Genomic DNA, 15,599 nt, shown 5'->3' with positions numbered 1-15,599 from the left:
CCTTCCCTTTCCAGTCTTCTGTGCCTTTAATACTTTTTTTTTTACCCAAAAGGTGTTTGCAAACAGTTATCTCCACTATTTATTCGCTTCTTCCCCTATGTTTCTAATTTCATCCTCTTTCTTCCTTTTCATTTCTTAGGGAATGTAGATTTATTTGTATCTGTAGTAATTTGAGATCACAAAACAGAACCAGTGGAACCAGAAATCTGAAATATCAAATTATCATTTACCTCAACACATAGTAAGTACAGTTCCCACAGTTGCTAGAATACTGTGAGCATTCCCCGTTTCCTGGTGATGGATGGTGGGCTTTCTGGGAAGAGGGGAGGAAGCTGACCCGGAGAAGGTGGGCAGTGCCACGCCCGCCAGGTCGCCAGAGTTCACTATGCTTAGTTTCTATATTTTAGCCTAGAAGATCGCGACACCGTGTATTTAAGTCCTTCCTTTTCTTTCTTTCCTTTTTTTTTTTTTTAATAAGAGGACCTTTAAGAAATGTACTATAAGGAAAATGGATGTGTTATTTGCAGACCGGGGGTGGGTCAGAATGCTAGCTTGAAGACAGTAGACTTATTTAATCTGATATCCACACCTCCTGGGTGTCTCTCAGTGATCTGTCTCTACATCTTCATCCTTAGCCCTGGATTCTGTATGCATGTGTGTGTGCACACACACGCACGTGGGGGCACATACATGCATATGGGTACACGTGTGAAGCCATTACTGGGTTAGTAACACAAGTTTAGTGGACCCTGGCATTTAGCCTCTCAGGGTAAGAACCTCTGTCTTCATATTCCTTTCTCACCCTGTGGTTACCATGACGACCTTTCATTTTCTACATCAGAAATCATCACATGGGAGGAGGGGGAAACCAGCGTTGTCATGCTCTCATAATGATACCTAAACCACCGTGGGCAAAGTACTTTAATGTAATTATTAGAAAACTGTTCATCCATGTCAGTTTTCAGCATCTTTACACAATACTTTTTTATGTTTAGTTTTTGTATTTTCATACATTGAATTTTTAGCTGGAAATTTACTTTCTAGTTTAGGGCTCATATTAGTAATTAACTTTAAATCTGTTTTTGGTGGTATGCTTATTAAGAATATACGCTTTGGCTTTGCATTCTAGACTTACAGTGGCGTGGACATCCTTAGCTGTGAAGCATACTTGAATTCTGCGCCCCCCGCCCCCCGCCCAGTCCTCCCTGGGGCCCACGCATGTCAGCAGCCCCTCTGATTGGCAGGCAGGTGATGCTGCTGCTGCCCCACTTGCTTGGTAAAAAGTTGCTTTGAAGAGCAGGCGTTTAAGACTTTTTCCCTTCACTTCTTGCATTTCGTTCGATTTTTGAATCTCGATCTGATAATATGTGTAATTTAGAGAAGTTTGGCTGCATGTTGGGATTACCTGGAAAACTTTTAAAAATGCTGATTTAATGGGGTACAGCCTCGGTATCAAGAGTTTTAAACACTGAGGCTAATATTTAGTGACTGGAGTGTGTAGCAGAATTTGAGGTTTACTCTTCTAGGTGATGTATAATCAGTCAGCAAATCAGGAGCTGGGAGAGTGGCACTAAGGGACCTCAGGCCGACTTGCTTAGGTAGCTGTTTAATAAAGGAGCTCTTCAACTTCGACCTTCACCCCTTCCTGGACGCCTCACGGACTCCCAAACAGTGTGAGGTTTTGGGAAGCAGACTGGGTGTTTGCTTTGCTTTTTACTTGGAAAATGCATCCTCAACCATAAAAGCTAGCAGTCTTTGTAGCACCTTCTAGGGGTAAGAGGGTATAATTACCCCACTATTAAAAGCTCAAGAGTTTGAGCACCGTGGACTAACAGTTCTCAGCTCTACCCATCAAGGCTACTAACTGCCTACAAAGTAAACCAGCTGGTAGGTTATTAAGGGACAAAAAATAATTCAAAAGCCTAAGCTGGTCCAGTGTAACACATTCACTGTGTCTGTACATTTTGTTATTTTCATGGTCAGTTTTGATATCAGGATGATTGTCTTATAGAAGAAACATTGCATTTAATTGATCCATAATTTTAAAGCATAACGGAGCTCATATCTACCTTTCCCTTTGAACTGTTTCAAGATGTTCTTAGTACCATGATGGAAACATGCTTTCTAAAAAAAATGAATAGTTTTGCCGAGACTAGGCCATAAAATCATAGTAAGGTTAGGCATTTCACATTTTAAAACTGTTACGACATTCTGTTCTGAATCTTCTTTGGTGTTTCACGACTCATTATCATACTAGTTTAAGAGACTGTTCATGTCCAGTTAACCTTTATCTCTACCCTACTTTTTCCACAGCCACTCTGGATCTTTTTAAAACCCTTGAATCCTTTAACAGAAGTTGATCACAACCTCTAGCCAGATTTTTTGGGCCCTGAGATGCTCAGCTCCCCTCCCCTGTCCTTGGTACCTACATCTTTTTTTCTCGGTTCTTTCCTAGCCACCACTCACCTTGTATATTAGCTTGGTCACGTGAACAACTCTCTAGCACCTCCATCTCACTGAATTCTTTGTCCTTCCTCCTGGAAAAATTCAAATTTGGCATTCCTTCTCAGTTTCTTCATCCAGCTTGCCAAACTTTGTTAGAATAAAGAATACTGTTGAACACACTGAACCAAAAGCATGGATTTCCACATTCACGGATCCCTAGTTGCTATTTATCAATGCTTTTATTTGTCCTTAAAGTTGGTCAGTTCTTCTGTTCTCATCAGACCTTTGTCTAATTTTTATCAGACTCCTTAACATAAACACCAAATTCCTTTTCCTTTGTAGGCAGCCATGCCTCTGGTCTCAATAAAACTGTGACAGTTGATTGTGCACTGCCTCTGTCTCATCCTTCCCATCAGCAGACTTTTCCCGAGTGAAGACCCTTCTCTCGTCCTTCCCTTCCCTCTGACCTCAGAGAGTCGCTCTGGGCGTTTCCCTCTTCAAAACCAGCCCCTCTCCTGGACCTGCTGCTGGCCTCTCCTGTCTTCAGAACCTTATCCTCCACATCCCCCGCTCTCCTGTATCTTTACTCTAGGTTTTTTGGGGGGGGGGTGGTGTTTTTTTTGTTTTTTGTTTTGGTTCCTTCCCTTGGGTCTGTAAACGTCTTTGAAAAACATCAAACCAAACAGCCTTCCTTTGACCCTTTGTTTCTCTCTGGCCCTTAAGTTCATCTGTTCTTCTTTGCTGAATGTTTTGAATGACACTTATGCTCTATTCTTTCCTTTACCTCCTGTCCCATCACTTTTTCAGCCCTCTGCCCACTGGCCTGACATTCCACTACAAGCTTTGAGAAGCATCACTAGGACCTTTTAATTGCTCAATCCAGTGGGAGCTTTTTCAGTCTTTATCAGTTGCATCATCTAATGATTTGACAATGAAACACTGTTCTCTTGACTTATGTGGACAAATTATTTCTATTCTCCTAATTTTTTCAGCTGTTCCTTCTTTTTTCATTTCTTTCTTTCTTTCCTTCCTCCCTTCCTTTTTTTTTTTTCTTTTGCCTTTCTCTTGGGTTTGTTTTCCTCTACCTCTCATCCCACCAATGATTCTTAACTGGAGGGTGGGTGGCCCACTTGTCAAAGCTTTCAAAACTTACTCAGTCTGGGGTACCATATGTATAGTTTCTGATCCAGTGGGTCTTTCTAGAAGCCTATAATATAGTGGTTCTATGACATTCTATTGTACAGAGGTATTGTAATTTACTTAACCATTTCTCAATTATTCATTCAACATGTATTTATTGAGCACCTACTGTATTCCACGTGCCATAGATTATTTAGGTTTTTTCTGTTAAGAAAAGTACTGTAATGAACAGCCTTTGTTCCACTCCTTTCACAGTCTCAGTCTAGATTCCCTGTAAGTTGATTTAGTATGTTAATAGATAAAGGTGGGTTTCAATGATCTTGATGCCTATGGCCAAATTACTTCATAGAATAGTTATATTTTTGTTTCGACCTACTCTCTGGTATGGTTTTAACAACCAGTTACATAAGAAGGTGGCTCTCATATCCTGTATCTTTAGACCTGTTGTTTCCAGATTTATGTTCCAAACTGCTTTGAGTTCCTGACATTCTACCTTGTTTTCTTTGCTTTCCAGCCTCCTTCTGCTCCCTGCCCACCAGATGCCCGCCCCTTCTCTCAACGAGATCTCTCGTTTTCTTCTGTGCATATTCAGCCCATGTATAATTTCTTCCATGATGGTGTTTCAGGACCATTTTTCCTTTTTCCGAGACAGCCACATATACACCCTTCCGTGTTGCCTTGATGCCCAGTGGACATAGTCACACAGCTGCCACGTGTGCAGGGATTGCTTGTTTACTTCTGTCACCTCCTGCGCGTAGGATTCTTCGTCTTTGTGTATCACCAGGGCCAGCTCACAGCAGCTAATAAGTAATTCTGAACTAAATGAACCATTCAGTATATTAATGATTTTAAGTTTTAGAAATTACCCTCAGGGTGTTTTATATGATCTTTAAATTTGGAATTTAGAACCTATAGCCAGCCAACATTTTTTTTAAAGATAATTCAAGCACATTTGGGGGGTTTAGAATTTTTACTAAATTTAAATAATATTTATTTTTATATTAAAATACTTATTGTGGGTAATTTAGTAATTGAACAAAATAGAAATAACATTAAAACTGCCTGTTAATGTACTACCCTCAGATATTGCATTTTAGCCTATTTCGTTGTAGATGTGTGTGTGTGTACATATACATCTATGTGGCACAAAATATTATTATGTAATATACTTTGAGCACTTTTTCTGCCGGTAAGTATGTTTAAAACATTTTTAATGGCTAAATAAAATTCTATTGTATGGGGCTACCATAGTTCTTTAACTAGTTCCTTACTGTTTTACATGTAAAATTGTCCCCAAGTAATTGTTAACATAAATGCTGCAGTAAATACTGCAATAGTGATTCATTTATTTAACAAATACGTGTTGAAGGTCTAGTGATCTAGGCACCTGTGTTCTCTGTTGAATAAGATACAGTTCAGTGAAGAAAGCGAGCAAGCACACAGGCTCTCGGACTGTCTTGTGATGAATGCTGCTCCGGGGCCGAGAACACTGCTCGGGGCACAGACCAGGGCCCGGGGGCCTGGGTCAGGGAAGGCTTCCTAAAGGAGGTGTTTATAGGGGTATTGGCTAATTTCTTTGTTTTGGGATGTTTATTAGAATAACACAAGGTTAATACAATGAAGCGTATCCTTTTTATTCATCATTGAGGGTTTTTTGTTTTGTTTCTGTTTACACTAGAGATAGATGTGTTTAATCAAAAAGTACATTTTGGGTATTATTTAAGTTACCTCTCCCCCTGCCTCTGCCTCGTCCTGTTTACTTTTCCAGATTATGATAACGTGCTTCCTCATACTGAACTATCTCTGTGTACTTACTTTACACCCTGCTTGGACATGGCTTTCTAATCTTGGAATATACTTCTGAATACAGGCTGTTACATCCATATTCCTGTGTGAGACTTTTCTGCCCCTTGGTCAGATTTTGATATCAGGGTTATACTGGCTTTTTAAAATGATTTAGAAAACCTTTTGTGTTAGCTTGTGCTTTGGAACAGTTTAGGAAATGATTTATTCTTCAAAATTGGTTAAGAATTTGATAATAAAACCATCTTGGCCTTTAACCTTTACAATAAAGGTAATTCTGCATTATTATCTGGTAACTTTATCAATCACCCATGGTTATTCTAGTTGAGTTTTTCTCTTTCTGGATCAAGTTGAGTAACTTTATGGGGTTTTTAAAAGAATTTTTACCAATCACAGTTTTTAAATTCATTGGTGAAGAGTTGAGTCTCTTTTTTTACTTATTCAAGCAATATTTTTCAATTTGAAATATTATATTAGTCTAGACTGTCATTTTAGGCATTATCATAGAGCTTGACTTCATGAAAGACATAGGTCTAGAGGTACAAACGATGTGTAACATACAGGTTAAAACATGTTACTTACAAAGGTAGCTTTACGTAGCTGACTGCATAGTGAACACTGGGCTAGTCTTCATTTAGAAGGGCGTGTGTACATGGTTACCGGTACTGAATGCATTGTTAACATTACATCATTGTCATATACTTAGTCTTACTGAAATTGCTCTAGCAGTTAACAGTGAGAATAAGGAGCTTGTCCTGACGTGTAATGAGGGGATGTGGGAGTTAGGCTTATTCAGTAGTAAAAATAGTGCAGCCACATATGGTGATCTTTTTTCAATCAGATGGTATCTCTTTCAGTAAATAGAGGTGCCTTTTACAGTTCCTTAGGATCTTCTAAATAAAATTTTACTATTAGTGTTTTCGCTGTGTGTTTTTAGGGCTCAGTGAGGGGTGAGAGCCTGTAGGTGTCGGAGAAGAGGCTATTGGTGCTGTCAGAGCAGCAAGAGAGAAGGGGGGGCTAACGGAATTAAGGCGGAGATCATTTAGGTCTTTGGTGGGTCTAATGGAGTCATAAATACTTGATTCTAGTGCCATCGGTGTACTGAAGCCGTTTCCCGAATGTAGAAATTATTTATGATGTTAGGGAAGATAAAGCGCCAGGTTCTTAAGTGAAACCACCTAATGCCAGTTTTTGGTTTGTGTGCAGAAATTCCTTTATCTCTGTTTCAGAATGCGTCCGTGCTTCTCTGTGTCACTTGGCAGGTTATTGTTTATACTGTCAGTGGATCACTCAGTCCGTCTTACTGTCGCTATTACTGATGATCATGAGATACGAAGCTGGAGAGAAATGGGTTCCACATGCAAGGGGTCGGCTGCACAGAGAAGGGAGTGACGGCTCTGAGGAGGGTCTTAGAGCAGGTTTCCTACAAGAGACGACATCTTGAAGGGATGGGCTGGAAGGGGCAGCTGGGAAGAGGCTCAGGGATCTGACAGAGCCTGCAGGCAGGGGGCTGGAGCTGAAGAGAACGGAGTGGGGTCTGGCAGGTGGGGAGAGGAGGTAACACGATCAAGCTGCACAGGGGATTCAGGCTTTATATTTACTGTCAAATTAATATTAAAATGATCTTTTAAGGGGTATAATAATCCATAAGCCCCTCCAGGAGAGCTTTTAAAAATTTTTTTTCTATCTCTAGTTGTTCCTTTTGTACTTGACACAAAGTTGACATTCAGCACAATAGAAACACACAGCTTTTGTTGAACCAAATCATAACAGTTTAGTGTGTTGGTCTCCAAAACTGTGATGTCTTGGATCCCAGGGCTCTTGAGGTGTGATGTTGAGGATCTGAGATGGGGAGGGTAAAATGGTCAGAGAGCAGGTGCTTACTGTGAGCCCTTATTTGAAGATTGCTTTATTTTTATAAGTGATTTGTTTTTAATTATCCACTCTTCTTCCCAGAACCCCAAAAGGAAGGTGGTTTCCTGAGGGCTCCAGGACTTTTTTTTTTGGTTCAGTGGTTTCAGATTATGTTTTACGAAGTGACATTTTTCTTTTTATTTATAATTATTTACCTATGATGAAGGTAAAATATTTTTGCATGGTTTTCTTATATAAACAAAATTTTAAAATATATAAGGCATTAAACAAAATAATTAATAGCCTTAACCATTAACAAATAGTTTCTGCACTTTTATCAGAGAAGACAAACTGTAAAAAGGTACATTTTTAATAGTTGCAGAACCAAAATATCACCTACATTGTTGGTACCCTCTCTTTCCTGCCACTGTCTCGGCCATGGGCCCCTCTGGATCTTAGGGACAATTTTGGATCCATTCATGTGTTGCTGGGATCTTTTCCAGGTGACAACTCCAAGTATATTTAGTAAAATTTGAATTAATTAGGCTTACATCTTAAATACAGTAAGAACTAGTTACAGTAAGATGTTACTCACCTTAGATTTACTAGCGTGATGTGAATGTCCATTTTCCATGTATATCTATTTTTATGTGTAGTTTTTGTGAAATTATCAGTGACGTTGGGGAGGGTCTGATGGAAGATGTGTCTGCATCTGAGATTCCCATTCTACCCATTTTAAATCACATGTACCCGCCCATCCCCAACCCCGCCAGTCAAGGCTTACAGTGAGACACGTTGTGATACCCTGGGTTGAGGACTGCCCTTCTATCAGTGAGTTTCAGGCTGCCGATTTACAGTCCAGCAGTGAGTTTTGAAATCAGTGTATTTGGGCAAGGCAGCATTTTTCATGTTTAATAGGAAAGGATAGAAATTAGAGTGTAGGTAATTTGGTTTCTGCATTATGTATACACATAATATATATACACACACATGTAATTGGTTGGAATGTAAAAATATGTTTCTTACTCTGAGTCATAGTGAAAAAAATGATAAATTTTGCCTTTAAATGTTAATAAATTGCCTTGTCTGAACCAATTAAGAGCATGTATTAAGTGAGTACTTTCTCTGTAGTTGTGGAGAGTATCTTTAAAACATCGTATTTTGCCAGGAGAAACATTGAACAAAGGTTAAATATAAACAAGACTTTTTATAAAAATTGAGGGGAAAGCTTATGATGGCTGTTACAACGCTTTTACTGACGATTGTATTTACCTATTGAACTGGAGCTGCAGGTAGAAGCATTTAAGTAAATGCTTGTACCTAACACAGCAGATGTCCTAAATCTACTGATTTAACACAAATGTAAATCAAGGTCGTTTTTGTGAGAATTTGTTGTTAAAGTACAAATAGAAGGTGGCCAAACCTCAATATACTAGACAGAACCTGTTCTTTAAGTGCGTATTAATACAGTCGAGCGTTTGCTGCCTTGAGCCACAGTTGATTCTATTAATAAGAAGTTACTTTATTGTATAATGCCAAATTGTGTGTGCATAAACCCTTAAACACAGTCATTACTGCTGTGAATATATATCTAATATATCTGTAGTATTAAATGTGGTTCTTAAGTTTGGAGAAACTGCTGGCATAGAAATCACAGTGCTTTTCATTTTTATGTTTCTAAGACTATGTATTTAATACTTGTTTACATTTTGAATGTCTACAATGTACTTTCGTGTATTTTATTTTTTGAGACAGTGGGCCTTGTGTTTTGTTACTTATGTTAATATAAATTTCATCCATACATTTGAAATTTTCCCTTTGAGGTAAAAGTCCTGCTAAATGCAGTGTTCGCTTTCTGCATTTAAGAAGGGTTATTGTTTTTATCAGTCCTGTTTCCAGTTTCACTTGGCATTTCATAAGAAATAACTTAAGTTTTTGAGAAAAAATTGTGTTATTTCCAAAGGGTGTCTCTTTTCCTCTCAGATCTTATTCCGGATCTGATCACTAGCAGGAAGCAAGTAGGAAACTGCTGAGGGGAATGCATTTGGCAGGAAGAAAATCTAGATCTGTTTGCTGTTGCTGGTGCATAATATCTAATATTTTCAGCTGGTTTTCCCACTTTATTCAGATGCCCCCCCTTCGTTTTGACTGGGCAGGCTGGATGGCTCAATATGCTCAATATGCAGTTGAAAGAAGTTTGATCTGTAAATCAAAGTTTCTTTGGATTTCTGGCTTTTCTGGCAAGGCTGACGGGGAAAGAGGCAGATAGACCAGGGTTTGAAGGGCCTACGGTGGGATCTGTGCCTTTTATTTATTTGGGGAGGGTGCTGTTTTGGAGGTTGCATCTTCCGTGGCCAGTAGCGGTATTTAGCATTGGAGACCATTCTGGGGGCTGCTGGTGTATGCTGGAAGGCATAAATGGTGTATGCTGGAAGTACCAATGTTTCAAAAGCATTTAAGCTATACTCCAATGGACTATCTAAAATGTTAATATAATTATGGTTACTCTATTCGTTTCAGTATAAAATAGTGTCCTAGGAATTTTGTAACTTTTACCATTATAATAAGCACTTAGACCACTGCATTAAACTTGGAATTGGTTGCTGTCATAGTCATGAAATATGTATGTCCTTATAAAATTTAAATTGTTGCCAAAGTAGAATATGTGCTTATTTACAAAATCCAGTTGTGCTCAGAGCTCAGCTGGGAGGACTGTAGGCTCTGGGCCCAGGTGCCTCCGTCTCCCATCCACCCCATGGGCAGCCTTCCCAGCTTTGGGGGTCGCTCTCTCAAAGCCGTATGCACAGGTGGCCGCTCTGCAGCCGCCAGTTTGTACAGGGTCTCTTCCACGTGGCGTTCTGGGATCCGGGGCTGGTGCAAGTGGTGGGTGTCGGGCTCCTGCTCCTCAGCCCATCTTTTCCTTTATTTTTCCATCTTTTTTTTATTTCTTCCATGCTTGTCTTAGGTCTTAGGCCATCTATGACCTTTGCTTATTAGACTTGTTCCTAAGCCAGTAGGCATTTGTTGTATCTCTCTAATAAAATCCCTATGTCTTCATAAACAAAGTATTATTTTCAGGTACTTTTATTAAGCAGCTAAACATTTTTAAACTATGGTTCGGTATTTTAAATGCACTAGTTATTTGCATTATGGAAACAATTGTAGGCCTTGTGACTAAGAAATAATTAAAATTACAAATATAATTTTTAAAAGGATTATATCATTACTTTAATAGTTTACACATATTTGTTCCATAAATAATTCATTCAACAAATATTTATTACTGTGTGTTAGGTACTGTTTATAAGTAGGGTGTTTATTTTACTGTATTCTTATTTGTATATAAAGTATTGATTTATAATTTTTTTTGTTTTTCTTAGACAAAATTGAAGAAGCACAAAAAGAACTTAATGGGGCAGAAGTGGCAAAAAAAGGTAAATTAAAATCAACCCCAGTATAGATTTTATTCTTGCAGAGATTCCTATATAGACACCCTGTAATTGCAGCCCTGCTAAATCAATCAGTGTAAGCATATCACAGAATTAAAAATCACCTTAAACTGATGGATCCCTACAAGTATATGGACTTGGCTTTTTGCAGTGTTTTAACTACACAGCATGCTCTAGAAATGCTAATATGTTGCTGGTGGGAGTGTGAAAGACTGTTACAGCTCTTCCGAAAGTCCTGTTCATGAGACTTTCCGGTAGCAATAAAGGAACCAGTGCAATGGATGCTGATGGCTGTATTCACACATGTGTGTGCACAGGTGTGTTCATGCAGTGCAGTACTTTTCTTGAAATGACAAAAACCTAGGACAACTAAAATAACCCAAATGCTAGTCAGTGCAGGGACAGTTGAATAAGTTGTAGTACATTCACATCTCAGGATGTTAAGCAGCTTTTTAAAAATGTTAATTATTTCAATTGACTATGATGATTTGTTGCTAAATGAGGAAAATGAAATTGCAATGTAGAATGTAAAATACACCATTTTTTTCTATCAAAAACGTGCAGGCACACATGTTTATATAGGATTGGACAGAGTTTGAATGGACTTATACACAAATGTTAACAATGGTGAGAGGAAGGGCAGAGGAAGATTCTTTTATTTATCTGGATTTGTGTTCTTTTATTAGTTATAGTGGGCAAATTTTGTATAAAAAATAAAAAGTTTAAAAGCAAAAATTATTTTTCTTCATGGAAAGTATACTAATTATTTTCCCAGATAATATGAAAAAAATATATGTAGAACTTTGGGAGGGAGGAAGACAGGAAGGGGGACAGAGTTCCAGCACTCTCTGTTAGTGGGTGAAATTGATTAAAAAGATGTAAGATTCTCTTTATGGTGCTTAGATTTCATGATTTATTATTTCTTTGTCCTCATTATATCTTTGAATTAAACAATGGGATATTTTGGCAGAGTAATTTAGCCACAGAGGATTCCAATTGAAAGTCTTTTTTTTTTTTTTTTTTTAAATCTAGTCAGGTTCCCATTTAGGAGTCTTTAGTGGAAACAGTTTCTCGCTGTCCATGTTCTCCATCCCTTGGTGCAGCCTGTGAAGCCTCCAGGGTGGTTTCCAGCTAGTCTGACTAGTGATGCTGTGATGTGCGGCCACCTTAGAGTGTCTTCCTTCTTTTTCCTCTCCCCTCACTCCCCCTGGCCCTGGACTCTCTGGAAGGCCCTTATCAGATATGACCCTTTCATGACACTCTTGCAGAGAAACAAGTCTAAGAAGAGCAGAGGTCACCACAGCCACGCTGTCCCTTAGAAAGGTTGACTCAAGATCGCTTCCCCTTGTTGCCAGAATCATAAAGTATTTGAGACACTCGGGCTATAAGAACCTTATGATTTAAACTTCTTTGTCATAGTCAGCCTTTTCCACACCTAGTAATGAGTTAGAGCTGCTTCAGTTAGGAAAATAAATATGTCTTCCTTTTCCCTCTTTCCTACTCCTGTGGCAAAGAGCTTTAAAAACAATGAACTAAATGCCTGATAGGAAGGAGGAAATGGAACAAAGGTTCTCAAAAAAGAAATTGGATAATGAGGCTGAGAATAATCCAGTGGGCTACATTTGGCAGGCTACACTTATTTAAGACCTAGTATGAATACCAAGTGAGCATTGTTCTGTGCAATTCACTGCCTAGAATTACTGCTTGGCTTTCATTTTTACATACGCATTCTGGGCGAATTAAAAATAAAATAGTTTTCCTCCCAAGTATAATTAAGGAATAATATCAGTTTGTCTTTAACAACGTGAGATAAAAATCTTTGGGTAATAAAGATCTTGAGATTTCTCAGATCTTTGCTTGCTGAGCTGTCTGTTTTATTAAAGGAGATTCATTTCTTCTTTTGAAGGATATACTTAAAAATTTAGAGTTATTTATCTTCTTTATTGATTAAGATGAGTCAACTAGGTTAGATCAGTTTTTCACTATTTTTCCAACTTGCTTTTGATTATTTCCCCTTGAAAGTTTAAATTTTTTCTGCATCTGCCTTTTTTCCCCCACATTGCTCAGTGTTATGAGGCTTTGTCTCCATGGAAGATGCTGTGGTCCTTAACCTACTTGAGGTTCTTTCTCCCCCTCTTCTTTTTTTAACCATTAGGACAAGTAACTAATTTATCTTCAGAAGCATTTAGCTTAACGATGGGCTCATAAGAAAAACAAACCTTGCTTATTGGTAGCTTAGAAAAGGTATCTTTCCTGTTTTCTGACATTTTAAGGAAGGATTCATCTGTTCAGTGTAATATGGTGACAGAGAAACTGACTTTGCTCATTATACACCAACAGAATAAAGAAGTGCACCAAATTATGTTGTATTTCTTTTATCCTTTCTCTCTACTTATAAATGAAAATCGGATGAGTTGAATTTGATTTATTTTGGTTTTTATCAATTTAGGGATAAATATAGCATGCATCATTCATACAGTTCTCTATTATGTCCCTGTTTTCTCCCTTACAGTGCTACTTACTTCTTAACATCCATTATGTTTGACACTATTTCTAAAATTATTGCAAGAGATTTGAATAAAATAAATAGTGACTGTCACAGATATAGTGATGGAATGTATATAAAGTAAACTGGGAAAAATAAATAGGTTAGGAGAGCGTTTATGTGCTGTCTCATGAATAAGCTTTAATTTTTAATGCTTTGTTTTACATTTTTATCACAGTACTTGACACATAAATTTATGTATGTAAATATAACTAATATATATTATTATATACATACGCAATATTACATATTATAACCTATATTTAATATATAATGTGCATATTAATATATGTAATTTATATTATTATAAAGCATAAGAATAGCATGATAATCTCTGATTCTATTTTTTTGCTCATCCTTTCAAATTTTAGAATCAACTTAAAAAAAATACTTGTTGAAACTTTGGGATTGCATTGAATTTAAGCAAACTGACAGCTGTCACAATTTTCAGGCTTCCTATCCATAAGGATAGTATATTTTTGATACTTGTGTTTTTTGTTCAGTGTCCTTTAATTTTTTTTACATATGAATCTTGTACTTACTGGATTTCTCTCTTGGAACTTTATTTGGGTTTATTACGTTATTTATTTAACTGATTTCATTTTTTTTTCTGTGAAATTGTTTTCTAGCTCTTGTTGGCAAATAGAAATGCAATGTATTTTTGTATATTCATCTTATATCCAGCCACCAGGCTGAACTCATTCATTCTGAAAATATGTCTGCAGATGCTTTAGAATTTCTTGTAAACAGTCTTATCAGCTGGGAGTAATGAAAGTTTTCTTTCTTCCCTTTTAAATCATTGTTCCTTGTCTTTGTTTTCTTGTTTTACACAGTTGGCTCCAGTAAAAAATCAGCAGAATGATAGTGTAGTATCCTTGGTTTGTTCTTAATTTTAGAGGGAATGCTTCTGATATTTCACTATTAAAATGTTTAAATATTTCATGAAGAATTAGGTATTCCTGTTCAAGAGATATTGGTCTGTGATTTTGCTTTCTTATTATTTTCCTTCCCTGGTTTGTTTTAAGGTTTTATAGCTCCATAGAATGATCTGAAGACTGTGCCCTCCTGCTTCCCATGGAGTTATCTGATATTGGAATGATAGCTTTAAGGGCAAGTCTTAGAATATATTTTGATTTTGGAGAGGGGTTAAGGGTAGATTTTTAAGTACCAAGTCGATATATTTAATAATATGAGACTTCTCGAGCTTTCTTTTTTCTCTTCAATCAGGTATTTTTCTTATTTATCCATTTTATTAAGTATTCACATTTATTGGCAGAAAATCATTCATGGTGTTCCCTTACTCTCTCATTGCTGCTAGATCTATAATTGTATCTCCATTTTCTCATTAATATCATTTATTTGTACCTCTTCTCTCTGTCCTGATTAAATCAGTCTTGCCAAAGGTTTTTCTGTTTCACTCCCCTTTTATTGTACTAGTTTCTGGTTTTCTTGATAGCCTCTTGTATCATACTTTTCAGTTTCATTACATTTTGCTCTTTATTATCTTCTCCTCTTCCTTTCTTTGGGTTTATTCTGTTACCAAATTTCCTAGGTTGCAAACTGGGCTTATTCATTTTTAAGTCTATTCTTTTCTATTGGAATCACTTAAAGCTATTAATTTCCTTCTAAACATTGCTTTAGCTATATTAAACATGATTTAATATTTGCTACTTTTATTAATTTCCTGCTGGTTTCTTCTCTGATGCTCTTGATACAATTTTTCCCCCCATGGGGATGGCTGAGGATTTTGTTTATCTTTTTGTTAGTAATTTCTAACTTAATTGCATTGTTACATTAATTGGTTTTTAAAAGCAGTTTGTATTTTTAAACTAATTTGCTTTCTGTTTCTGAATACAGGATAAACAAAAGTTTCTGGGAATGTTCTATAAAAATGCTCCTAGATTTTATGTTAGGAATATAGAATTCAGCATTTTACAGATAAATTCACCATTTTACAAAGATGAAGAAGCTGGAGTTGAAAGATGTTAAATAACCTTACCCCAGGGACTGCAGCCAGAAAGTGGCATGTGGAATTTTCAAGGCCATGTTATTCTAATATTACTTTGCATCATAGCTGGTTGAGAGCTGTACTCGAGTTGAACCTGTAATAAGGTTAGTCCTGTTCTAAATTAACCCTTTGAAGAGATTACCTTTGAGAAGAATATTGTGATTTAGGAAAAAATAGGAGGGACAATGGGTATACAAAAAGGTGGAGATTTTAGGTCATGTTGCATTGGGATTTTTCATATTATTCTGTCTCAAACAGCAAAATCCCAAGATCACCACCATAATACCTGTAGTTTCCCCGTCGGTAGCCATCGCTCTGATGTTACATATTCTAGTCACAAAGTTTTTATTTAAAA

General features: G+C 37.2%; 1 protein-coding gene across 27 annotated transcripts in view; it reads left to right on the top strand.

Moving 5' to 3' along the window:
• The window catches only part of HIVEP1 (HIVEP zinc finger 1), a 224,579-nt gene that overhangs the window by 130,231 nt on the left and 78,749 nt on the right, over positions 1-15,599 (top strand). For all 27 annotated transcript variants that reach the window (XR_012062373.1, XR_012062375.1, XR_012062374.1 and 24 more), the window contains one exon: positions 10,623-10,676. Coding sequence is in view for 1 of the 27 variants with exons in the window: in XM_072945677.1 (XP_072801778.1) it covers positions 10,623-10,676 (54 nt within the window). In the remaining 26 variants the exon portion in view is untranslated. The remainder of the gene's footprint in view (positions 1-10,622; positions 10,677-15,599) is intronic.

This window comes from Vicugna pacos, chromosome 20, assembly GCF_048564905.1.
Source record: "Vicugna pacos chromosome 20, VicPac4, whole genome shotgun sequence".
NCBI classification, from domain to species: Eukaryota; Metazoa; Chordata; class Mammalia; order Artiodactyla; family Camelidae; genus Vicugna; species Vicugna pacos.
The sequence above is the reverse complement of the archived record's forward strand: the minus strand, read 5'-3'. Positions and strand labels throughout refer to the sequence as shown.